The 25,146-nt window shown below is 43.0% G+C and overlaps 1 protein-coding gene across 5 annotated transcripts in view; it reads right to left on the bottom strand.

Moving 5' to 3' along the window:
* The window catches only part of ROCK2 (Rho associated coiled-coil containing protein kinase 2), a 531,243-nt gene that overhangs the window by 41,316 nt on the left and 464,781 nt on the right, over window positions 1-25,146 (bottom strand). For all 5 annotated transcript variants that reach the window (XR_014962943.1, XM_085610696.1, XM_085610694.1 and 2 more), the window contains 3 exons: window positions 24,329-24,396; window positions 20,186-20,274; window positions 6,338-6,416 (listed from right to left, as the gene is read on the bottom strand). Coding sequence is in view for 4 of the 5 variants with exons in the window: in XM_085610696.1 (XP_085466822.1) it covers window positions 6,338-6,416; window positions 20,186-20,274; window positions 24,329-24,396 (236 nt within the window). In the remaining variant the exon portion in view is untranslated. The remainder of the gene's footprint in view (window positions 1-6,337; window positions 6,417-20,185; window positions 20,275-24,328; window positions 24,397-25,146) is intronic.

The following is a 25,146-nucleotide window of genomic DNA, read 5'->3' as shown; positions in this document are numbered from 1 at the left end:
GCGAAAAGAGCGCCTAGGAGTGTGTGACTGTAGGGCTCCCATGGATTTCGCTGTGTCAGTATCTTTTTTCATCTTTTCGAGAGCTTCATCAACTTTTGGGCCAAATAGATGATCTTGGTCGAATGGGTGGTTCAATATAGAGGCTTGTACCTCAGGTTTAAAACCTGAAACTCTGAGCCAGGCATGGCGACGGAGAAGGACACTGGTGTTTATGGCCCTGGAGGCTGTATCTGCTGCATCTAGGGCACAGCGTATAGAGGTATTAGTTATTGTTTTTCCCTCTTGGATCAATTCATTAGCCCTATTCCTGTATTTTTCAGGGAGATGGTGCATGATGGTCTCTAACTCATCATAATGCGCCGTCGTATCTGGCCAATAGCGCTTGCGTGTTGGCGATACGCCATATATTGGCGGCTTGTGACGCAGTGCGCTTCCCTGACGCGTCTAGGAGCTTGGACTCCTTGTCAGGTGGTGGTGCTTCGCCTGACGCCTGAGAATTTGAGCGCTTCCTAGCTGTAGATACCACTAGGGAATCCAATGGTGCAGGACCTTTAATGTATGAAGGGTCTGTGGGGGCGGCTTTGTATTTTTTCTCTATACGGGGGTTTAGGACCCTGGCCCTGACTGGGTCTTTAAAAACCTCCGGTGCATGTTTAATTACTCCCTTTAACATAGGTAGAATGGCAGTAGACCTATGTGCATTGTCGAAGGTGTCTAGGCGAAAATATTCCTCCACTGGGTCAGTATGTAACTCCACCCCATGGTAGTGTGCCGCCCTTTTTAATAGGTGGTGAAAGCCTAAGGAATCTTCAGGTGGGGATGGCCTAGATGGGTAAAGGTCATCCTGTGGGACATCTGGGATGTCCGGATTGTTATAGTCGTCCCATGGGTCGGGTCTTGTGGCACATCTGCTGGATCATAATAAGGGTCTCCTAAATCGTCTGGGACAGGAGACAAGGTTGGGGAACAATGAGGCAGGGGTGGAGAGGGTGGAGGTGGGGAGGGTGGAGGAGGTGGAGGAGGTGGGGAAGGCACTCTGAAAGGGGAGGTAGCAGTGTCTTTCGTCTTTTGAGGTGGAGGTGGAGCTGGTTTGTCCAAGTGTCTCTTTTTTTGAAGACAATGTCAAATGTCCAGTTTTTGGATCCTTGTTGAGTGTCTTTTGCAGAGGATCCGGTGTGAAAAGTTCTTGCGACACTGGTTGTTCGGTCGGCGCCGAAGTTTTCGGGGCCGACGGCTTTTTAGGCTTGTCTAAGCCGTGCTTCTTTGGGACCTCCGATTTTTTGGTCGGTGCTGAAGAAGGCTTTGGCACGGGAGTGTCGGTGCCGAGGGCCTTGTGATGTTTGGTCGGCACCGGAAGGGCAGGTTTCGATACCGAAGGCTTTGGTACTGGGTTCGATGTGGAGATGGAGGCCGATCTTTTCTTCGGTGCCGAAGGGTGTTTTTCGGTACCGCTGGTCGGCTGGCTCGAGCCCGAGCTGCCGGAAGGCTTAATAGGCTTCTTTACCGGGCCCGAAGGTGGGGTGTGAGAAGCAGTATCCTTGGTCTTGCCTAGGCCCGAAGGCGAAGGTGTGACCGAAGCCTTTTTGGGTATCGGTGTGGGAGGGGGTATTGTACTCCCGACCCTCTGCGCCGGGGTGATGTCCTCCACATCTGAGTCGTCGGCCTCGGAAGCACTGACGAGGTTATCGTCCTCTTCTTCGATGTTCTGCTGTCCCGGAGCTTCGACGTCGTCCCCGAAGATGCCGACTGGAGCGAAGGTCGGGGAGTGCGCCATGTTGCGTCTAGCCAGTCGATCTCGAATAGTCTTTTTAGACCGAAAAGACTTGCAGGCGGGACAGTCTCGGGCCTCGTGTTCAGGGGAGAGGCAGAGGTTGCACACCTCATGAAGATCGGTGTGGGGAAACTTGGACCCACATCGAGGGCACTTCTTGAAGGGAGTTCTTTCCATCAGCCGAGACCGGAGCCGGAATAGGCCCGAAGGCCGCCGTCGACGACCGGAATCGAAGAAGTGCCGAAGAGAAGGTGATTAAGATGATTTATTATCTGAAGGAGCTCGATGAGCGAGAATTTTTGCGTCGATCGTTGAACTGGAAAAGTTCGGAACCGGAGCGCAAAGTATTACATCCGAGCCCGATGGCGGAAAAAAACAATCTGAGGATGGAGCCGAAGCCCATGCGCAATACGAACCAAAGGAGGAGTCACCGACCTCGTGACTTCCAAAGACTTTCCAAGAGGAAAAACAAACTGCAAACATCCGGGCCCAACACCAGATGGCGATCTATGCACAGTGTATAATCTGCAGCTGATATGCCTCGAACCTTAAGTTCCAATGAAATAACAGTCAGATCCTGCACCAATAGGTACCCATACTTAATGAAACGAAAAGGCAATTAGCCTACTGCAAATGCTTCTACAATCAGGTAATCAATCTCACAAGAGAAAGAAACCATAGAATCAAATCTCTTGAGTGAGGCTCTCCTCAGCAGTGATAACAGAAAACCTACCTACGGGTAGGAAAAAACCCAAAGAAAGAACTTGTCATCGACAGCAAGAATACTGTTAAAAAAATAAGACCTGCAAAGCCAGATACATGATATCTGGGGACGTTATGTTATATTAAGAATTGCTTAGTACAGCGCACGACCCATCCTGGAAGGGATATTAGGGCGCTTGGAAGGCAGATAGCTAGCATAAGGATGGTGTTTTAGAATAGGCAAGTTTTAAGGTGTTTCTTGAATTCCATAAAGCTAGGACATGTTCGTAGTGTCAGTGGTAATTTGTTCCAATGAAGTGCGTTCAGGTGAGAGAATGCAGGCCTCAGTATTTAGCCATAAGAATTCGGCAGAGGCGTAGAAAGAATACGTTGCTGGATCACAAGTTTCTGCTGGAAGTATAGGGAGCGAGCCCTTTATGTAGGTACTAAGGGCTAGAGCCTGAGAGGGATTACTAAGTTGTACATAGAAATTTGAACAGGGCTTTCTTGCGGAAAGGGAGCCAATGTAAGGCTCTGAGTGTGGGGGCTGATAGAATCCTTTAAGGCAGGTTGTTAACCAGATAAGCCGCTGAACGTTACACTGCAAAAGCATACCATAATGCAGTTTTGAACCAAATTACAAACCAAGAGAAGCCTTCGACACAGGAACATTTCTCTTAAAATACAGCAACAGTTGAAAGAAGGGAACAGGGCTAAGAGTCTGAGTCACACCGACTGTCCCTAAACCTATGCAAAGCAGCATCTGCATGGGCCTCAAACAAATGAACACCTGCAAATGGCATGTCAATTGAAGCTGACTGGACTGCCTCTTAAAATCCAGCAGAACTAAGCCAAGCTCACTGACGTAACGCCACAGTAGACGCCATGCCTCGACCAATCAAATTGGTGGTGTTCATTCCACACCTAATGATTAACCCAGCCGCCTGTTGACCATCCGAAATCAACTGACTCAGTTTGTTCCTATTAGCATCCAGAAGCAATGGCAATAATTGCCGCAAAGAATCCCATAAGACAATGGACGCTACTTGTGTTAATGGAACATAACGCTGCACTGGTGGAGAACATACGTTTTCCACAAGTCTTGCTTTCGGGAATCTCTGTCAATCGGAGTACAAGGAATCTTGAGATTTTTGTGGGCAATAGTATGGTCCACAGGCGCACCAGTATCAGGTCTAGCCCATGCCTCCAGTAAAATATCTTAAGAGCCTCCCAAAAGCGTAACACTGGCCCAGTCGCTGACTGGCATGGATGAAGAACCCCAATGAGGGGGTCGATAGACTTCTCCATCAAAGGCAGAGTTAAATATAGAACATCAGCCACCTTTTTTACCATTTCTGCCAAGGAACAGCTGGCTTCCAAGGCAAGTGCATGAGGGGATGGAAGGCTAGAAGTCAGGGATGATTCTAACCCACTGGCTTCACCTAACTCAGAAATCCAGCAATCCATCATAGCAGGATCTTTATGCACTGGATGCACAAAAGGAACCTCTTTCTCATTTCCTTCTACAAACTGTTCACCCACAGACCCATGAATTATCGTCTCAGTAAAGGACATCGTATCAACCTCGGGATGAGAAAGTAGAAGGGCGTCAGATTGCGCCAACGGTGACAAAACAAGATTGTCACCAGGTTTGGGCACCGACTCCAGTTCTGAGCCTTCCGGCGCCATTGAAACATATCCCATAGGAACAACCAAAGTGGCTCCTGAGTCAGTTGCGCCACAGGTGTAAAGCCCGGAGGGCTGTGCACCGGTGTCACTGTATCTAAGGGCCTAACTGCTGCCGAGCATGGACCCGTCTGGCAAGGAAGCAGTCATTTCACCCATCACCTCCTTCGGCCCGAAGGCGCTCTAGGGAAACGTGATGCTCCAAACAGACGTCCGCACACAGGATTAGACTTGTATGTATCAACTGACGTCATATCAGAGTCAATGTCATCGCAGAACTATGAGACCATCCCCCGGTAAGCAGAGGCACTGCTGAAAATTCTGGATTGAGTCAGATGCCTGGGGAGAATTCACAAGCTAAGGAATCTGCGGCTAGATGTCTCTATCTGATATCCTAGGCTAGGAATATGAAGGCTAGCTTGGTACATGGCTACGCCATCATCTTACTCATCAGGGGATGGAATGAGTTGAATAAGTCTGTTACCAAGAAAGGTTACAAGAAATATATCACTTTATTCTTTCCATAACATAACACTATTACCAAAAAACTACCTGAACAGGTCAAGTAAACAGGAACCTAACCAGGAAGAACAAATGGTGTCGGAAACAATTTGATCCTGAAGAACACCGATTGGAAAGAAAGGGAAGGATTATCTCTTTCTATAGTCCCCTCACTCACCAGGGTTTCCCCACGGTGAGTAATCGTATTAGCGGAGGGTGAACCTAACCTACAACCTCTACTTCCCCCTCATGTTCTGGTACATAACATAACACTGACAGCAAAGATGAAATCTGGACGATTTTTTGTTAATTCATACTTTGATTTAAAGGTGAACAAGCTCTTGTTAAGCACAAATATTAAGCAAGAGTTTTTGTGGTTCAAACTGTTCAACTTGCGATTTAGTTTTTAGCTCAGGACCAAATAACGGTGAGTTAAGATATGGATTATGCCAGATGGCACAGGAAACTAACTCAGATATGGTGTTGAGTTGCTACATGCTGAGAAAGAAATATTGCGATCTTGCCCATCGAGGATAGGACAGGCTTGGCAAACAAATGGCATTTGTGCCACACAACGGTAATACAGGAGTCTGGCAAGTAACCTGTTTGCATCTCATGGTGGCCTGCCAAATTAAACATTATGTGGAGGCAAACCATCAACAAAGGTGGAAGGTAGAGTTTAAAGAGGATTGAGTATGTTTTTACATTCTATTAAGTAAATGTATCTACGGGACTCTTTCCCTTGCCATGTTTTAAATACATTTGAAGTCAATTTTAATGAAACTGCAATTAAAGTAAGTAACCAACTGTACAGTATAAACAATGTTTCACCATGGTATCTAGTTTTTATGATCTATTTTCTTCTATTAAATAAACATTTGAGTAAGACAAAAAAGGTTCATTTTACCCCATTAAAAATACCTTCACAGTAGCCATTCAATTAATGAGAAGGTCAGGACCCCCCATTCCACAACCATAGTATGTTTTACAGATACGCTGGAATTTGGGATAACTAGGAAAAACAACAGTTGTTCTTCACTGGGACTGGGCCCACCAGGTGCAATACATTAAAAAAGTAAAGTTACTCAAACACGACATCAAAAGCCTGTTAGGCGATTGCTAACTTAACTAAGGCATTTCACCAGCAGCCACTCCGCTCCAAAGTCATAAAACTCCATAGTCAAGCAAGATCACACTTTGTAGTATTTAATTACAACAATAAACACAGAGATTGACAGTGATGCTAACTTCAGTATTAAAAAAGACACTCAATGCATAGACTACACTCATGCAAGTCAGATGAAAGTAATAACTAAGTTTGCTTTATTTTTGTTAAGTTATTGTCTATTTTTCACCATCCTGTTATGTGCAATTATATTCTTGTAGTTGACAAATTACATCAATAGATTCCTTCAAGCCTATATTTGTGCAACTTACCCTACTCACAAAGTGGAGGTGGAACACACTGATAGCAATGACATATTTAGGAGTCCCTTGCATGCACAAGTGACAGATAATGTATTTAACACACATGAAACGAGTTCCAACCACAACACATTTCAAAGCAAAATTTACACATCTTTAAAACAGCTATAATGGAAGCCTTATCAATGAAAACATGATTAACATCCTCCTATTGAGACACTGAAATGAGAATACAAATTGTTAACTACTTACCTGAAATATCCTAGGAATTTCTTTGGAATCTGCTCTGTACACATCAGTCTGAGTCACTGGTCGCACATGGAACAATTTGCTGTAAAAGCAGAGCATTGTTTAACTGAATGCACAATACCAGAGGAAGAAAGATCACACACACTGCGATGTTACAAAACTTTGTGCAACAGCACATAATACATTCATAAATTGGATCTATAGTCTACATATTGAGACTAGTCCACTTATGTAAGTGCTGGAGACTTCACTAAAAGTGTCCATACTGTACAGCTATTTCCTTGACACCCAACAAATGCATCAGTCACCCTCTCTTGCTGCAATTTAAAAACACTTTGTTAGCAATGTTTTAACATGGCTGACAATCAAACCCGAAAAAATAGATATTACAAGTTACACAGTCTAGAGGCTCCTTCCTCCAGACATTCTAGTACAGTAAGAGTCACGTTTTGGGAGGCTTGCGCGTAGATGTTCTGTGCCCCTGAGTGCCTGTCTGCTCATACCTGTGGAAATGATTAATTATGGTGCTTATAAAGCATGCATTTGACTTAATTCTGGTGGTGGATTCAGGTCAGAGAAATAGTTATTACAAAGAAGAAAAAAAAAAGATTTGTTTTTAGACATTCTGGAGTTTTGGAAGGGAGAGGTGATCAGCAATCAGCCAGACTCTAAAGAGAGACCAGTCTACAGAGAAGCAGCACAATATGGGAAACAGTGTGCTACGTCCTGTTAATAGTGGACACAGTAACAAAAAGAAGGCCCATAGAGGCAGATCTCAAAGCACAAAAGGAGTGCAATGCAAAAAGCAGGTAGGTGAGGCTGCAGAATTGTATTACCTAGGTTATTACACCCATAGACTAAAATATGGCATGATTCTCGACCACAAGCCAATAAGGTGTGCCAAAAGGAGAGAAAAAGAATCCTGTATGTTTAGTCCCAGAGAAGATGGGGCAGCCACTTTCTTTACAACAGGAGTGGACTATGACCAACAAGGAACATACAACTCACTCATTCAAAGGTGAGATGATAACATGCAAGAGCTAAACCTTAGCACCACTGATGACCAGCGTTTCAAAAGTGTATGAACCAACATATGAAAAAACTACACAGAGGTCTCTGACTATGGGGCTATGAAGAGGAGTAAACGCATTTTATTGCACAACCACAAAAGTTTTGAGAGAAAGTATTCTCCTTCCAATTTCCCACTGGCTCCTATTGCTGATGAGTAAACAGTGTTAACATGGCCATATACCTGACACAACGATGTTTATTCAGTAGCACATCCACCTCATTTGAAGCAACCTGGACTTCAGCCAATGAGATGGAAGCATCAACAAGTGTGGGAGGAGTATATAATGAACCTCTGACTGGGGAGGAGGGACACTTGCAAGTGGAATATATAAAAGATTAAAATTTTGGAGAACTGGAGTTGCAGGTAACTAATTTATTCTCCAACAGTGGATCTTTTATATATTGACATGCTAGAATCAGAAAAGTATCAGTGGACATTATAATACATAAGAACGTGGAAGCAGGCACACCTTTATCAAAATAGGTTTCTGAGGAGTGCCTTTCCCACTGCTGTGTCAATAGGTAGTAGTGCTGCATGAACGTGTGCCAGCTCTTCCAGGTGGCAGCACGGCAAATCTTTTGCAAGAGTATACTAGCATAGAGTGATGCAGTTGCAACCATGCTCTTGGTGGAATACACCCTCACTATTCCCTGAAGTGGACGCTTGGCTTCAATGTGACAAAAGGCAATGCAGGTTGAGAACCAACATGCTATCCCCTGTTTGGAGAGGAGATTAACTCTTTCTGGCTGTCTACAAGACACAAATAGCTGATCAGATGAATGTATGTCTTATCAATGCAGATCCTGAGTTATCACTGCTAAGTCCAATGAATGTAACTATGTTCCTGCTGACGTAGATGGATTTGGAAAGAAAGATCTCAGAAATACAGGTTTATTCAAATGAAAGTCAGCAGGAACTTTGGGTATGAACCTGGGATTGGCTCTCAGGATGTTGCTGTCCTTTATGAACCGGAGGAAAGTTTCTTTAAGGATGAATGCTTGCATCTCTCCAGCTCTTCCTGTAGATGCTAATGTTAGGAGAAGCGTGCCAGTGATAAAATATTTATACAGTTCTGCGGTAGATCTAAACAATCAAACTGCAAGTGCTCAAGTGCCATGCTGGCAGGTTCTGTGATTTGGTGTCATGGTGCAGAATCTCTTTATGGTGTCTGGAGAGGAGATTGGATTACAATTTCAGATAGATGACCGGACATGCTGACAACTACAGAAAATCGCTGTATTGGCATGGACACGCGAGCGCAATAAGGATCAGGGTGCAATGATCCATCTTCCCCTTCTTCAGCACTCTGGGTATCAGGGGAAATGGAGGGAAGGAGTAAGCAAAGATTTTAGTTGAATTGAAAGTTATCAGCAATAGTACATCTGTCTGATTGTTTTGACATCTAGACAAGTGCTCCACAGCAACGTCAATCTCGTGGGAAATGGTCCAATCCTATAGCAGTTGGGCTTCTTCTGAAAAGAGGCTGGGACCGCCTTCCCCTAGTTTGGTTTTGTAGAACATCAATGTTGTATTCTCCAGGCTGAATAGAATTGCTAATCTTGGAAGGAACACTTGCAGTCCTAAAGGTATGGCCTGAGCTCTAGCACACTGATTTGAAGTATCTTTTCTGCATCTGACCAGGAGACTCTTATTCAGGGGTTCTTGCAGATGAGCTTTTCATCCATCCACTGATGCATCAGTTGTCAGTAAAATTCTTTCTATTGGAGTTTGAAAAGAGACCTGCTTTGAGATTTTCTAGAAATCTCCACCACTTCAGTCATCTTGTGACTTGGATTATGTCGTCCCATCTCATCCCTTCAACTTGCTTCCATTGCATGTCCACTTCTTGTTGGATGGGTCTTTTTTTAGAGCCTGCAAAAGAGAAGGAGGCCTATACACGATGACATTAGGCCTTACAGAGACTTGTACCGTCTGACTAACAGAATTGTTTTGTCAATAGACTCTCTGCCATAGCTTGGAGCTTTACAACTCTCCCTGCTGATGGAAAATCCTTCCCAGCTGCGTGTCGAGCATAGCACCCAGGAAATGGATTTTCGTCTGGGGTTGTGGAGATGATTTCTCCCTGTTCACCATGAGACCCAGGTTCCAGAAGAGGTTGATTCAGGCTGTCGTAGAAAAACGTGCCTCTTCCCTTGATAGCGCTTTAACAAGCCAGTAGTCCAAGTACAAACAAATAAAGTGTATTTACTGTGCAGTTAATAAAAACCTTTACAGGCGAGCATCACGTCATATATCCAGCAGTTTAAAACAGACCTTAAACCACCATTAAAACACAATAAAGATAAAAGGATACCCCAGGACTCCCATAGGGATTAGATGAGACCTTAAGAGGGCAAAAGCAAAACAGCAGTTTTTTGACAGCGACTTAGCAGCAGAACAGGAGAATCGAACTTCATAAAAACAGAAACTTAGCAGCAGAAAAGGTGAGGAAGCAGAAAACAAGGTGCAGAAGAGTGCATGAAAAAGTCAAAGTGCAGAGACAACTTTGTTTTTTGGCCTGTGCTGTAGTTCAGATTTGGCTTAGCTTCCCCCAAAGGATTCACTTTTGGGAGTGAACGACAGCCAGTTAGTCCAGGCTTGCTTCTAATGCTGGCTCCGAGTGATCATTGAACCCTTGTTCTCCCAAGGGGTTTAGATAAAACCTTAAGAGGACATTAGTGAAAAACATGTAGTTTTTGTAGACACAACTTAACAGTAGATCAGTAGAAGCTGTCCTTATTAACTGGTTCTTAGCAGCACAGTAGTTGAAGGAACATAGAGCAAAGTGCCAAAAAGTGCAGGAAAAAGTGCAAAGATGAGTTTTTGATCTGTGCAAAAGTTGGTATTATAGCCCCAACAACCCCGCTAGCATTAATTTTTTTTTACGAGTAAACAGTTCGTCCCAAGTTGTTGCAGACGTTAGCTCTGGGCAAACGTCAGTCATTTTGATTGTCCAAGCTAATATGCAAAGTACAAATGCAAAGGCTGCACAAATTATCCCAAGGATGCAGCCAATGTCTCATATTTAGCAGTAGCCGAGCAGCATTATTGTCTGACTTTCTTCTTGGGAACTTGTGCGATAAAAGTGCAAAGTGTATTAAGGCAATTGATTGTCCCTGTAATGTTTCAGATAATCAGTAGCAGCGTGTTAAATGTGGAGGGCTGATTTTATTACCAAGTTCTGCAACACAGGAGGTGGTTGCGAGGCCCAATTTTGCAACATCATTGGACAGTCATTCTGATGGCCCGAGCCGATATAGAAGTGCAAATGCAAAGGCTACACAAGTTACCCTAAAGCTGAGCCGATGTTTAATGTTTAGTAGTAGCCAAGCAGCAGTATTTTTCGTGACCTTCCTCTTGGGAACTTATGCGATAAAATTGCAAAGTGCATTAAGGGAATGGATTGTCCCTGCATTGCCTCGAATACTCAGTTGCAGCTAGTTAATGAGGAGGACTGATATTAAAGCCAAGATCTGCACCAAAAAAGGTGTTTGCAGGGCCCAATTTCGCTACAGTCATCTGGAGAAATTTGACTGTTTTGAAGCTTAGTGTGGTATTCTTTGAGTTCAGGCTGGCGATTACAGCCTGACGGAAGGTCTGGACTCCCAAGCGAATATATTCTCCGTGTAGTAGACGTCTCCTTAGATGTAGCAGGGAAGCATGTAGTATGTGAAGAATGGTTTCCTCGCTTGGGCTGCAAAAACGACACATTGCTCCTTGAGTTGCAGTGTTTCAACATGGAGGGAAATGAGCCCGAAGGTTCCACTCCCCCAGCAGAAGAACTGCAAATCTGGCTTTTAGCCATAGCGGGCAGGTGCAGGTGATGTATTTCTGCCTATTCTCGGGGTGTATAAATTAATTACTGCCCATACATGTGAGCATTTGCTCAGTGTAGCCATGTCTTCTGATCTTGGCAATGTTTTCGCGAAAACCACAGGGCGCTTTTTGAATGTCTGCAGAGGGAGATTTTTTCCCTCCATGCGAGTTCTTTTAATTCTTTTTGGGTATGACGTTTGGACGAGGATCCACAGCTCTCCAGGTCTCGCCAGAGTGAGGCATTCATAGTGTCTTGCAGAGCAAGTCGAAGCCTATGGCAGAAGTTTAGAAATGCGCTGCTTCTGGCCCAAGACTGCTTTGTTATGATGAACTCTAGCCTCATTTGTACTGGTGAAGCAGTCTTTGACAGCTGAAGGGGAGCTTTATAAATTTGAGTGACAGAATTATCCAGCTGCATAGCCTCCAAGCCCAGGATGATTTCACTCCCATATGACTGTGTGGGAATTCCTTTTGCCTTCTACACAATTTAGGAGTCTAGGCAAGAGTAGTGCGAATGAACATCAGGCTGGTACCTTTGTTTTTCAGAGAGAGCAAGTGGGATTTGACTGTGCCTCGACTGTCCAGATAGATGCTCAGATATTTATACTCTGTGCCATGCTGGAGCTATTCCCCGTTGGGGTGCCACCTGCCATGACCTGCTATTTCCCTTCCGACGGTAACCATCATGGTTTCTGTACGGTTTATTTCAAGGTTATACCTAACAGTATAGGAGTGCAGGGTGGAGAGTTGGTGTTTAAGGCCAACTTTGGCTTAGCAGCACAAGGTTGTCCGCGTACAGCAGGTGTGTCATACACTAATTTGATCCGTACCCCAGGTGTTTGAATAGAGCTGCTCAACTGATCTCAATAAATTAGCTTGAAGACCCCAATCCTGCAATTTGAGCCACATGGAGGCTCTGGAGATGCTGTCAAATGCTGCTTTGAAATCTATAAAGCAAGGGTAGAGCACAGATCCATTCCTGAGAGTTTTGTTGCACATTAGGGCAAGCATCATCAGATTTGTTGCGGTACCACAGTTGTCTCTGAAGCCACACTGATTTCTAGGAATATTCTGTCCTTCCTCTGCCCAGGCTTTGAAGTCATTGAGCAGAAGACTGGCGAAAGGTTTAGCATCGTTATCAAGGAGTACTATAAAGAGGTAGTTGCAAGGTTCCGATTTCAATCCACCTTTGAAGATTGGCTGAATAATCAATCCTTTCCAGGAGTCCGGAATGCAGTTGGTTGCCAGGCAGATTCCTACAAGTGGTGGCATTGCCATAGCCCAGAATGAGGGGTCACATGTAAAGAGGGCTGACGGCAGCCCATTTGGGCCAAGGGCGCGATCTTTCTGCATTCTCTCAAGTTTGAGTCTGCACTAGTCTTCTGTCAAAATTTCACAGTTCTTAAGGATTGTATTCTCTGAGCAGTCCTCTGGTGGGTCAGACTCAGGAGTTTTCGGGGCTTCTAAAGTATCAGAGTAATCATTTGAACATGGCTAGGGAGGAAACTGGGTCACAGGTTTATTGTCGATTGCAAAGTGCAATGACAAAATTGAGACCTAAACAGTTTCAGGAATGTTTTCATTGGTGCCCTTCTAGCCTCCAGTTAGCTTTTGGTTGCCCTCAGACCAGAAATCTTTGACATTCTTTTTCTTGCTCACATACAAGAGCTGAGCCCAAAAGTCATCCTTTTTTTCTTTACACAGCCAAGTCAATTTTCTGAAGTTTGCCCTGGAACTTTTTAGATTACATTTCGCAGCTGATGTAGGAATCTGTAAGAGGAAACGCATGTTGCGATTCACTTCATTCTTCAAGTCCTTCCGAGTCCTTGTTAATTTGAGTCAGACAGTGGGCTTGGAAGACTTTGTTTTAACATTGTGCGTGTTGTAGAAGTTCTGGGGCACACCATCTGTGAGGATACACTTGGTGATCCTGTGGCCGGAGGAAGGTGGCAACTGGTGCAAGGCACTTGGAAAAAAATAAGATGTGCTGATTTTAGTGTGAAAGGAAGTGCCTTGAACTGTTGGTGATGTCCGGCTACCAAAGGTGCAGCTATTTCCTGTACTTTCAGTGGATGGGTATGTGGGAGTATTAGCCTTGAAGATCCAAGGCTGCTATGAAGTCGCTTTTCTGGATCATCAAAAGGAACTCCTGAACAGGGTTCATCAGAAATGACTTTTTTTCAAATATTTGTTCAGCTGTCTTAGGTACAGAATTGGTTTCCAGTGTCCCATATTTTATATTATCATCAAAATTAAACTTGAGTGAAATTCCAGTTTTTTCTGGTAGTTGGAGACTTTTCTATTGTTCCCTTGAGGAGGAGAATTCCCTGCTGCAGTCCCCTCAGGTGGAGATAATTATATTTTTTGGGTGGGGATACAGGCGGTCAATGAACAAATTCTATGACCAGTGCAAACAGTTTGCCTCACCCATTTATCAGATGTCATGGACCCCGAAGCGGGATCAAAAGGAGAAATCCCCTTCCGCCCCCCAATTCTGTGTATGAGATGGAAGGGTGCAGCAAGGGTTGAGAGTCAAGCCCTCTTCCGGTTGTCATTGAAGCGTGACCGGGAGGGGCTTCTCTTTCTTCCTGAAGATCTTCCATAACATTGTTGTTGATTGGGGTAGTAGGTATATCTTTGGTCGTATTGCCTGACCAGAGTTGACCTCCATAATGTATGAAGCCTCCTCTATAATTTTGCGATCTTCATGAGCCACGAAAATTTGATGATCTTGCTCTGCGGTGCCTTTAGACCCGACATCCTTGGTGGGGTCTTGCCCCAACCTTTTGCCTTCACCCCTTCTATTTCCAGAATTCGTTTTTGTCGGCATTAGTACTCTGCACTTTACGCTTTTAAACAGTGCTAAAATGCTTGTGCGCTTTCTTTCAAACATGGGAAAATTGGCCTATACCGGATTGCTATCTTTAATTTACTTGTAAGTCCCTAGTACAGTGGTACTGCATGTACCCAGGGCCTGTCAAGTAATTGCTACTAGTAGGCCGGCAGCACTCATTGGGCCACAGACAGATGTAGCACTTTAAAACATGTCTCAGGCCTGCTATTGCAGCCTTTAGTGCACTTTTAAACTGCCAATTCGACCTGGCAAAATAAACCTTTTGTCAGGCCTAAGCCTCCCTTTTTAATATGTATAAGTCACCCCTAAGCTAAGCTGTAAAGGCAATAAGGCAAGGTGCTTTGTATTTTTTAAAAGTAGGATATGTAGTTTTAAGTTTTACATGTCCTGGTATTGAAAAACACCTACATTATATTTTGATACTGTAAAACCTATCTCTTCCATCGGATAACATTATGCTAAATAATTTCGTATTTTAAATGCGAACTGTTGATTGGGAGAAAGTAGAAATGTCATGTTTGGAATAAAATCAATTGTAATTTAAAATCCTCTTTAATGGTAAAGCCAGATTTAAAGTCACAATTCTGAAAATGCCACTTTTAGAAAGTTTCTTGCCCATGACATCTGGTGCCTGCTGCCAGTGTCCTGGGTCATATAACTGTAAATGACTCTACTGTTGGGGCGTGCATATTTCCACCAGACCGTGAGATAAAGGGGACTTTATGTAAGCGGGATGGGCCGTCCTGCCACTGTGGCTGGGAGCAGAGCTGTTCCCTGCCTTACTTACACTCCAAAGGGCTTGCCTCCAGCACACACACTCAAACCAGACACCAGCCAGAATTCCAGAATTCGATGTGGGTGTAGCCCAGAATGTCCCCCCAGTTCAAAGGCTGCCACCAGGTACAGATCAACTGGTCATTGTACTCCTGGACCTGTGAAAGACTTCAGAGAACTGACTGGACCCTCAAAGGACTGCTGTGCTGCTACCAGAGGACACCCAGCTGCTTGAAGGCTTGTCTTGCTGCTTGAAGGAAAACTGGACCATCTCCTTGAACCCAGGACCACCAAAAATGTCTACAAGGACTTTTTGGCTTGCCTTCGAGACTCCAGGAACATGACAAGCTCCAGAGACCTTGAACTCTGCTGCTGGCCTCTGCTGGATTGAGTCCTACACCCCCTTCCCCAAGTTGTGCCCCCAGATTCTGAACCCTTGGAACTGCTGCTCCTGCCCAACCCTAAAACGTGGGATTTATAAAACGTGTCACCAAAAAGTGTCCTGAGAACCGCCAGAAGACCAGGACCTATCTGCCAGGCGATTCGCCAGAAGTGGATTGCCGGCAGGCCTGACTTCCCGCTGTGATCTTCTCTGCAGCAGCAAACCCTGTCCAGCGGGACCTCTTGGCAAAAGTATGCAGCCTAGTGGAGCCCTCATCAGCTACAGCTTCCTCCTGCTGGATTTTTAAAAGGGGAGAAGGTAAAAATCTTCACTGCAACTACACCCAGTGGCTCCTCCACAGTGCCATTGTCTGCTGCCTTGTCAAAAACTTTTCTTAAAATTTCTTCTAAGTCCAAAGGTAAGCCAAGACTGGGCCCAATCCACCTTGTGTATCCAACCCGCACTCCATCACGGTCAGCCTTAACTTTTGAATTTGTCCCGGTATCATGCAACCAGATTCCACGCAGTTGGCGCTGTCATTTTAGGCGCTATTTTGCACTAAAACATTTAAAATTCATAACTCCAGTTCTAATGATTGGATTTGATTTGTTTGGAATCATTTCATTCATTAAACTTCACTCAATTTTTCTAAATTGGTTTGGCATTTTTTGGGTGCTGTGTTTTCACTTTATTAATGTTTGTGAGCTGCAAAAGTACTTTACACTTTGCCTCTAAGTTAAGATTGACTGCTTTTGAGCCAAGCTACTAGAAGGTTAAGCACAGATTAATTAGGTGATTAATGTTTACATTTCCTTATTAAATTGGGTGATTTTTGTGGTTCATTTTGGCAAGGATTGTGGTTGTTACCAGAGTAGGGCTTTCACAGTCCTCAACCACTCACCCAATGTCTTACAAGTTCTGTAAAACACCTAGCGCCTTTGCAGTCCCACTGTCCGTCTTCTTTAAACCTTGGGAGAGCCTCATCTACATGTTACCCAAAAAGAGTGAGGCCATCACCAGGCCTGTCAAGATTCTTTGATTGGACCTGAGGGCAGAAGGCTGTAGATCTTAACCAGCCTGGTCTTCTCAAGACAGCTCCTCCTGCAAGATGAAGAAAGCCTGTGTTTGAGGCGTACATGCTGCATCAATGATAATTGCTGGAGTAAGTTCTCCCTCTTTCAATACAGTCCAACGAATGTTAGATATGTGAACTATAATATTGCTGGTAATCAAATTCTTCGAAAGACTCGTCCTCTTTCATTCCATCCTCAAAATATGGAACATAGCACACATCAATTACATTGGGCTATGTGCAGTCTGCGAGGTCTCTAGCATCCTCTTTCTATTCAGCCTCCAGACTTTGGGGTAGAAGAGATGTTGACATCTTTCAAGGTAAAAACATAGGTATAGTATATAAAATAGTGGACGGTGCTATAGTCAACATTGATGGTGATGTCATCAACATTGCTGTAGACGGGCTCAACATCAAGGGTATCATTGTAATCGAATCCATCAACATAGGCAACAGTGCTAGAGAAGACATACATAGTACTGTTGTTGCCGTTCTCGGCATGGACTGTCTCGTCATCGATGAGGTCTTTCATGCGGCTGTCACTGACACTTGTTCATCACTAGATTTACATTTTTACACAATCTTTTCCGTAGACAGATAAATGGAATGCTTTCCTGTTCCCTACTTAGTATTTGAGGAGGTGGCTGCAAACTCTGAACCAAATAAATCAAGTTCAGGAAACTGCATGAGTCCCATTTTAAGTGCTGATTTCGTGGGAGTGCCTGGTGGGAAACTATTCACAGAATTGTCCCCTGAAGAGGGGGCATCTCATCTTATGTGGATTTAAAGAGCTCATAGGTACAAGAAGTCATCCCAGCGCTGCCTGAATAGTGTGCACTTCGAACAGTCATGAGCTATACACTAAGGGTTACTTGGGGTACAGCCACGTTTTTAGCAATTTCGGAATTTAGTTTCATTTGGTTCAGTTCCCAGCTCAGTTGGCACTGAATTCCATAATTTTGGGGACACAAGTGAGAAACATCTTCTACTCTATCTGGTTCTTTGAATACGTGGGACCCTCAGAAGACCTGCATTGGTGGATCTCAGAATCCTATTGGGAGTGTAGGGCGCTAAAAAGGCCCAGATCAGCAGGGGATCCCCTGTGGTTAATTGCTCTATGGTCCATGCATAGTGGCTTGTATTTTATTCTTTTCTCCACTGGAAGTCAGTGCAAGGAGGCAAAGCACTTTTAGCTGAGGAGTATTTGGGTAACTTAAAAATGGTCCTTGCAGAGGCATTTTGAGCCAATTGAAGTTTCTGAATAACCGTTATAGGTGAGCCCAGATACAAAGAATTCCCGTAATCCAGGCGGGAAAGACTGAGTGCCTCGATTACAATTCTTCTAGAGTCTGCAGGTAGTAACTCTTAGATTTTAAGTAAAGTTCTCAGCACAGCAAAATAAGATGAAGTCCGTTTATTTTGCTTGGGCTTCCATAGATGGGGAACTATCCAGTCACATATCCACACTTTTATGGGGGACGTTGGAGAATATGGAGTATCCAAACAATCAGGCCAGCCTAACTATCCCCGAGGGGTTATATTATTCACCAATAATATAATTTCGATTTTACCTCAATTTAGTTTCAATGAGCAATCCGCCATCCAGCGAGCTGCATTTTCGAGGCAAGGAGCCAGCTGATGTTGGGATCCTGATTCAGGGGTAAGGGAGACAACCAATTGAGTGTCATCGGCGTAAGAGATGATTGACACTCCAAATTCCTTAATGATAAGAGGCCAGCGGCTGCACATAAATATTTATAAGTGTAGGGTTAGGAGCAGATCCCTGCAGGACCCTGCAGATTCCTGCTGGCATCCCCTTTATGAGGGTGAACATCTCTTTTCCCATCAGATATAATGCCAAGCTCTTCTCCTTGAGAACCTTTACAGTAAAGGTTTTACAAATATCACAACTTGACGCCTTATGAACAGGACAAAGGCAAATACACTGGGAATGTGGCTCATCAGAATAAACCTTATGCCCACTAGATGAAAAGGTGACAGTTGACTGGCAGGGAATGGTTTCCCTGGCCCAGAAAAAAATAGTATTTTGCCCAAAATACAGGAGTTTGGTTGCTGATGATAGGGCTGGTTTAGGCCCCCGGCACGCCAAGAAAAGTAATAGACTTGAGTTCAATGAAAGACTAGAGCAAAGCTCGGTCGGCCTGTAGAGTCCCTCACACATGACGTACAGTAGAAATCAGAGTTTAGGTGGCCTCTAGGAGCTGATGGTTCCACCTCACTGGCTGAGGTTTGTGTTGCTCCAAATAAAAGTGGACGTGCTACTAAACAAACAGTGTTTGGACAAGTCAATTACCATGTCTACACTGTTTACTGCTATTTAAATATACTGGGGAGTCCCAGCTTGACTACAGGGAATGACTGAAGCATGTGAATATATGAAAGATCTAATGCTGACTAAAAAAAAGCACAACAACTAGGGCAAAGGAGAGTTTAAAAGGTGATTCAACAAACAAAAGTGGAAAAATCGCAGACACTTGCAACTGCTTTACACTCTGGTGGAATTATTTTAGGTGATCCGAGTAACATGCACCACAATCGAAATAAGCCAGACAGACCCACAGAGCTGCTGGCCAGGCTGGCAGGAACCAGTATTCTGGCTGAGAGACAGACACAGAACTAGACCCTCTTGTTGGAAAAGCAAATACAGTAAAGCAAAATCAGTTTGGCTAAACAGAAGACAGCAGGGTCATGAAACTTCCAGGGGGCGTCTTCATTTGAACATCACGCCTTAATAGGTAAAAAAGAAACTACTGCTTTCTCATGATTAACTCCTGTATGATATGTGGTGCAATAAACCCATACGAGGCAGGACACACGAAGAAAGCCCTCAGGAGAAAAGCCATTGAGAAGGAAGCGAGGCTAAGGTGACCAGACTCGGGCATAGAATTTCTATTAATTTCCAACTGTCACAAATAAAACCTTTTTTGTCAGTTTCTGAAATGCGGATCATGATTGGGAGAGTATTGCTTAAAACTGGTTGCTGAGGGCAAGAGCAAAAACAAAAAGTAAGGCCCATCTAAGGAAGTATGAAACAAAATGATGGGGAAAAGGCATAAAACATGAACTTTGCAGTTGGATGACCTTAAGTGCAGGTAACGACGAGGCATAGGAGAGAGCATGTCCTAGAGGGGAAACAGCATGTGGTGCGTTTTACTGAACAAGAATGTTTCATACACTTACCAGTGCTCCGGCATCTCCTTAATCTGGAGGACAGTGAGACTCAATGTATCAGTAAATAATGTAGCGCAGATTAAACATTCTCAAAGAGGAACTCAAAAGATTCATAACTTTGAAACAATTATTTTCCTCAGAAAAATGATCTTACAGACTAGGTAACAGAGAGATGCTAAATTTAAATGTCATGCGTTAATAAAATGCAGCCTTATTGTTTGAAAAACAAGCCAAAGTTATCGAAGTTTCAGCATAAACACCTTTATAACAGTCTTACAATACTCTAGGGTGCTATACGCTCTATTATACCGCCCTACCATCTATAGAAACATTTCACAATTATTTTTAATGAATCCATACCTTCTGCATCATACAATGTGTGGATAATGAGAGATCTAGTGTAGCCTGCATCTAAGGGACAGGCCCAAAATCGCTTATGCATTCTAGAACCTGTGTGTAACTCGTGTATAAATTAACCAATATTTTGTTCTGAAACTGTTTCATAACACACACCGACAAGCATACAGTTTCCTAATATAAAAGAAATGTACACAATGATTAATATTCAACTTCAAATGTTTAAAACATCACGTTTTAAAAACTGTAGAACGGGTATTTCTTTTAACAAGCTCTTGCCATAATATAGGATCATAATAATATGTTTTAATAAGCTCTGTCAAAATACTCACTCAATATCCAACACCATGTATGGGTTTGACTGCTCTTTATCCTGTTCGCTGTCATAGAACAAAATCTTCTTGCTGCTTACAACAACATACTATAAAGAAAAATAGCAAACTTTGTTCTCATGAGGATTAAAGAAATATGATCAAAAAGGTTAAGTAATACACAAGAGGTTATGTTCTTGTATTCCATCTTTGTACTTTAAATGTTTTTTTTTCCGTGATGAAATATTTTGTGACTATCCAAAAGATGGATTACAGCTACACTCTTCGGGGATACAGTTGCAATGAAAGTCATTCAAGGTTAATTGAAAACAACACCCTACCTCCGTTTTATTTGCTGTATATAATTTCTTTCGGCTACGTGGCCTTAAATCAAAACAACTGGGGTAATGAGCCACAAATATTTTATTGTTATCCAAACAAAGTGAGTGTTAGTGTCTGCTCAACTGGAGGCCAGTCCTGATATCCCCCATAATAGAAAAGCTACTTTTATGAATTGGAATGTCACCCTGAGAGTTTGCCTGGACACTTGAGACTGGTGCAGCTTTCCAAGCTTACTACTGCCAATGAACATATATATATATATATATATTGTTCCTTGAATGGGTGACTTACTACCTTTTAAAATTCACAAACATTGGCAGTAGTTAGCTTGGAATGCTGCACCAGTCTCAAGTGTCCAGGCATACTACTGGCAATCAAACACCCAAAAGGGTGATGGGATGAATACTTGCAAATATTCTAACCAGTGTCAAACTCTCAGGGTGACATTGCAACTCATAAAAGTATATGAGTATGTATATACATACAGGAAAAGAGAAAAAAACAATTCAGACATAGCAGACCTGACTCAGGGCCCTCAAACCCAACTATAGAACCAAGAATGCATTAGAGGAGTGTTACATCCCCAACACCCCCGTTAAAGCTACGCCCCTGTTCATTTCACCTCATCTTAGCAAGAGACTGAGGGCTTCATGTACTGAGCCCAAATTACAAATCGAGAAGGGGGCTCATGCAAGCCAGAGCTGAGCCATGGGCTTTAGGAGCAAATGCACGAGCCAAGCCATAAAAACATTTGACATGTACATTGTGTAACAAACAATGTGAAAATATGATACAACCTCTTCAAAAGCGTAAGTACTTCCCCTTAGTACATCTGATTATATCACTGCCTCGACAGGCATTTATTAAAAGTGATAGCCTTTAGGAAGATTCATGGCTCGCCCCCCATTGACAATGCCATTAGTGAACTAAGTCAGTTGCCATATAAACCCTAAATGTGCCTAGATTCTCTCGTTTACATCAAAGGTCACTGTTTTGTATTTCATTCGGGTCTCATCCTGAGAAAATCCAATACAGATAGCAGGCCCGACTGAGGGCTACTAAGCTAAGAAAAAATTATTTGGGGAGGTATCGCACCCTTACCTCCCCCACACCCAGAAGCTACGCCCCTGAAACTGATTGACAGGCTTTTTTACCTTACCACTAAAAGAGGCTTGTACTCTGGAGAATTTCTCTTTCACCTTAAGCTATGCCGTTCCTGTTTGGTGTATCAAAATGCCTTCTATGAAGTGTTTGCTGTGTAATGCAGGGGAAACTATTTTACATCCACAAAGTACAGTATTACACATTAAATTACTTATCCCAAAGGTACACAGTAGTAGACGATTTAAAAATGCTTTGGTGGGAACTCAAAATGCAAGCCAGATGTATTGCTTTGCAAATGTTTGCTTCGGAATGCAACTTGCATCAGCACCACAACTCTGCCATGAAACAATAGAAATAGCTGAACTGGTTTGAATAATTGGCACTTCTGCTGTGAGATCTGCATGTATATAGCTTAATTCTTGCTCATGGTGACTAGGCTATATGGGGCCCAGTCCACATTCCAGTGCCCATTTACTTCTTTGTCAGGCAAAAGGAATTTCCATATTTGAAGTCTGGCGTTTTTTCTCCTGAATAAACATTCCTTGCACCATTTGTACATACTCCCGTCCTTTGTAAAACTCCCTTAGAATGTGTGTCCTGCCATGGATTGGTGACCATGACTTTCAAAGGAGGAACTCTTTCTCGCTGGCCCATAGCTCCCTTCTCCCACTAAATGGACAGGAATTGGTCCTCCATTGTAAGCTCACTGTATTTACTTTGAAAGATGAAGGAACACTGCTGTGCATCGCCAGGAGCAGGATACCCAATGATGAAGTATCACCGCCGCCTCATAAGGATGGGGCCCAGCATGGGGCAGTAGAGCCATCCTGTTGTGCCCTGCCTGGAAGGGAAGACGAGATGATGGACTTCCCAGTGAAGAGAGGAGTAAACCAGACCAGTTTAACAAACCTGACTGTACCAAAGCTGACTGAAGAGATGGGCAAGGAAGCCTTACAATGTGAGCTGCTCAGGAACTATGAGGACCTTGCTAGCTGTAACAGAACATTAGTCTCAACACCCAGAGTGTCAAGCACAAGCTGAGACAATCAAGGATGAGGACTACGAGGAGCCTGGAGTACCTATGCACTCCTCATTCCACAACTTGTCCAAGCCTTCAATGTCACAATTCCTGGCCAAGCGAAAACCAGAGTTTTTCTCTTTTTTAGCTTCACGTAGACATTGAGTCAATGTATCACTGGCTGATTGTGGTCCTTCCGATTTTGGAATCTTCAAAATCATCTATCCAAGGCCTATCATTCTGGAGATAATGCATTATAGCAGAAGTATGCGGACCCTGACCCTTTATCACAGATCTCAAGTGACCGATGGCATTCAGTGGGGACCAGAGATCCAATGTGCGTCCACTCTATCAAAAACAGAAATCTGAAATGATTTTAACAAGGTAAGCGTGCCTGAAGTCTGAAAAACCCAGGTGCCCCAGTGGGTGCCATTGTCTATTTCTATTACTAGAATGAATTAGGACTTTGCAGCCCAAGTGGAGCAAAGACTGCTCTTCATGAAATGTGCCCAGTGTACATTTGACGCGACTACCAGAGCCCTGGTAGACCAGTCATCCCTGCATTGGACCCAGTGCCATCTTAGGGATTTTTGGGGCCCTGAGCAAGACCAATTTTGGTGTCCCCTGTTTAGAACAACTTTGTAACAAGATAATGTTAATGTTTTTCAAGAGCAATCGTAATACATATACAAAAAGGAGTTATGCGTCAAATGATAATACTATGCCATTGTAACGAACACCCTAAATGCCCTGTAGTTATAAAACTATGGTTCTCAAGTAGGAGGAGGAAGTTGAACCCTCAACTTTTCCTACCAACCCTCAAACCTCCCCCTGCTCACTCGCACCTCTGAGGGAAGATGTGTCCATAAGAAGACAAATATATCATTGCGTCAACTGTAACCACAGAACGACAAGTATCATCTCTATAATCTAGCGGCATTAGGCAGAAAATACCTCTGTCTCAGCAAGTTGTAGTAACCTAACAGTTATAAAATATTGTCCTCCCTAGATCAGAAGAGAAATTGAGCTTTTAGTAAGACCGGCTAGGCCCTCACAGGGGATCTCTGATAGTTAATTAAACAATAGTTCCAAACAAGACTCACAGTCTGTAATGGAACACCTTTTCATTTATTACAAACTTTTAGCCAATTCAAACCTAATGATGCTAAAAAATAATAAATTATATGTTACAAAAAAAGGCAAAGCTCAAGCTGCCCACATTCCGCCAGCCACATGGTGCTAGAAGAAAGCTTGAATGTTCATTGAAGAAGAAAGCACTTTTTATGTTAATTTCATGTTATTTCAAACTACTGTGCCTAACTGTGTTAGCACTAAAAAACTATTTGGGAATCCGATCTCAGCCAAATAAGTGCTAGCACCTTTTGTTTTGTATTGTAGAAAATGCCAATTTTGCAGAGAAAATGAATTTAAGAAACTGTGACACTGAGCTTAGACATACAACTTCTTTAAGCATAGATTGCATGCTTCCACTGGGAAAGGTTACAACAGACCAACACATGTGAAACAGTAAAAAACGCATTGGGTAAAGGAAAAGAAAATTTAAATTAATTTGAACTCAACTTTGCAAAGGGTTTGATTAGTTGGTGGGGCAGGTAGATTTCTTTGAACCATTTCTTGAGGTGTGATAAGATTCAGACAATACTTAACATTATTGTCCAGCAGACAGCTTAGCCTCTTACCTTCTTAACCCATCCAAATTTCTTCGTATTTCGGACAGGGAGGGAAAGCCAACCCTCTAGCCTTGACTCTACAATAAAGACATAGAAAAAAAGGTTACCTTTTAAACTGTAATTTAAGGATTATATTAGGTCTTTCAACTATTTTAGTTGCTTCAAAGCAGACAAGACGGACGCCACAATCTGCAACAAAAGTGCTTAGTAAGATACATTGCAGACGATTTTCAGGAACACAACTGTAATGCACAGCCAAAAACAACAAAATGCAAACCAACCCCGCTTCAACAAAACTGAATAAAATGCACAAACAAAGAAAACTTAACTCTGGGCATTTACTACCAAGTATATAATCTAAGGGAACACTGTGTCCTAACATTAAACATTCTATACATATAATAACTTTACAGCACAAGCAAAGCGAAATCTTGAATAGTCATAGAATTTTACACTATACCACTCCTACCGACTACTCTGCAGGCCTTACCTTGAAAATGTGGCTGTGCACAGATGCAAGGTTGCAGTATATTGTAGTCTATCAAAAGTGAAGGAAGTTTAGATAGCTTGAGTTTGCAATTGGAAAATATGAGTTAAATTGTTCTATTTTCAGAAATTTGGAAACAAAATAAAATACCACAAACTGATATGTTCTGAACTGAGAGCTTTTAGTTAGGTGTATCAGCTCTTTTATTCTCACACAGCTAAAGTATAAATTCTCTTCTGAGAATTATGCAGGTTTGATTTTGACACTGTATTCCAAAATGAGACGCTATCAAAATTAATATAAAGACTTATTCTAGTTATCTTTGTTCTACTACACTAAA

Source organism: Triturus cristatus, chromosome 6, assembly GCF_964204655.1.
Source record: "Triturus cristatus chromosome 6, aTriCri1.1, whole genome shotgun sequence".
Lineage (NCBI taxonomy): Eukaryota > Metazoa > Chordata > Amphibia > Caudata > Salamandridae > Triturus > Triturus cristatus.
The sequence above is the reverse complement of the archived record's forward strand: the minus strand, read 5'-3'. Positions and strand labels throughout refer to the sequence as shown.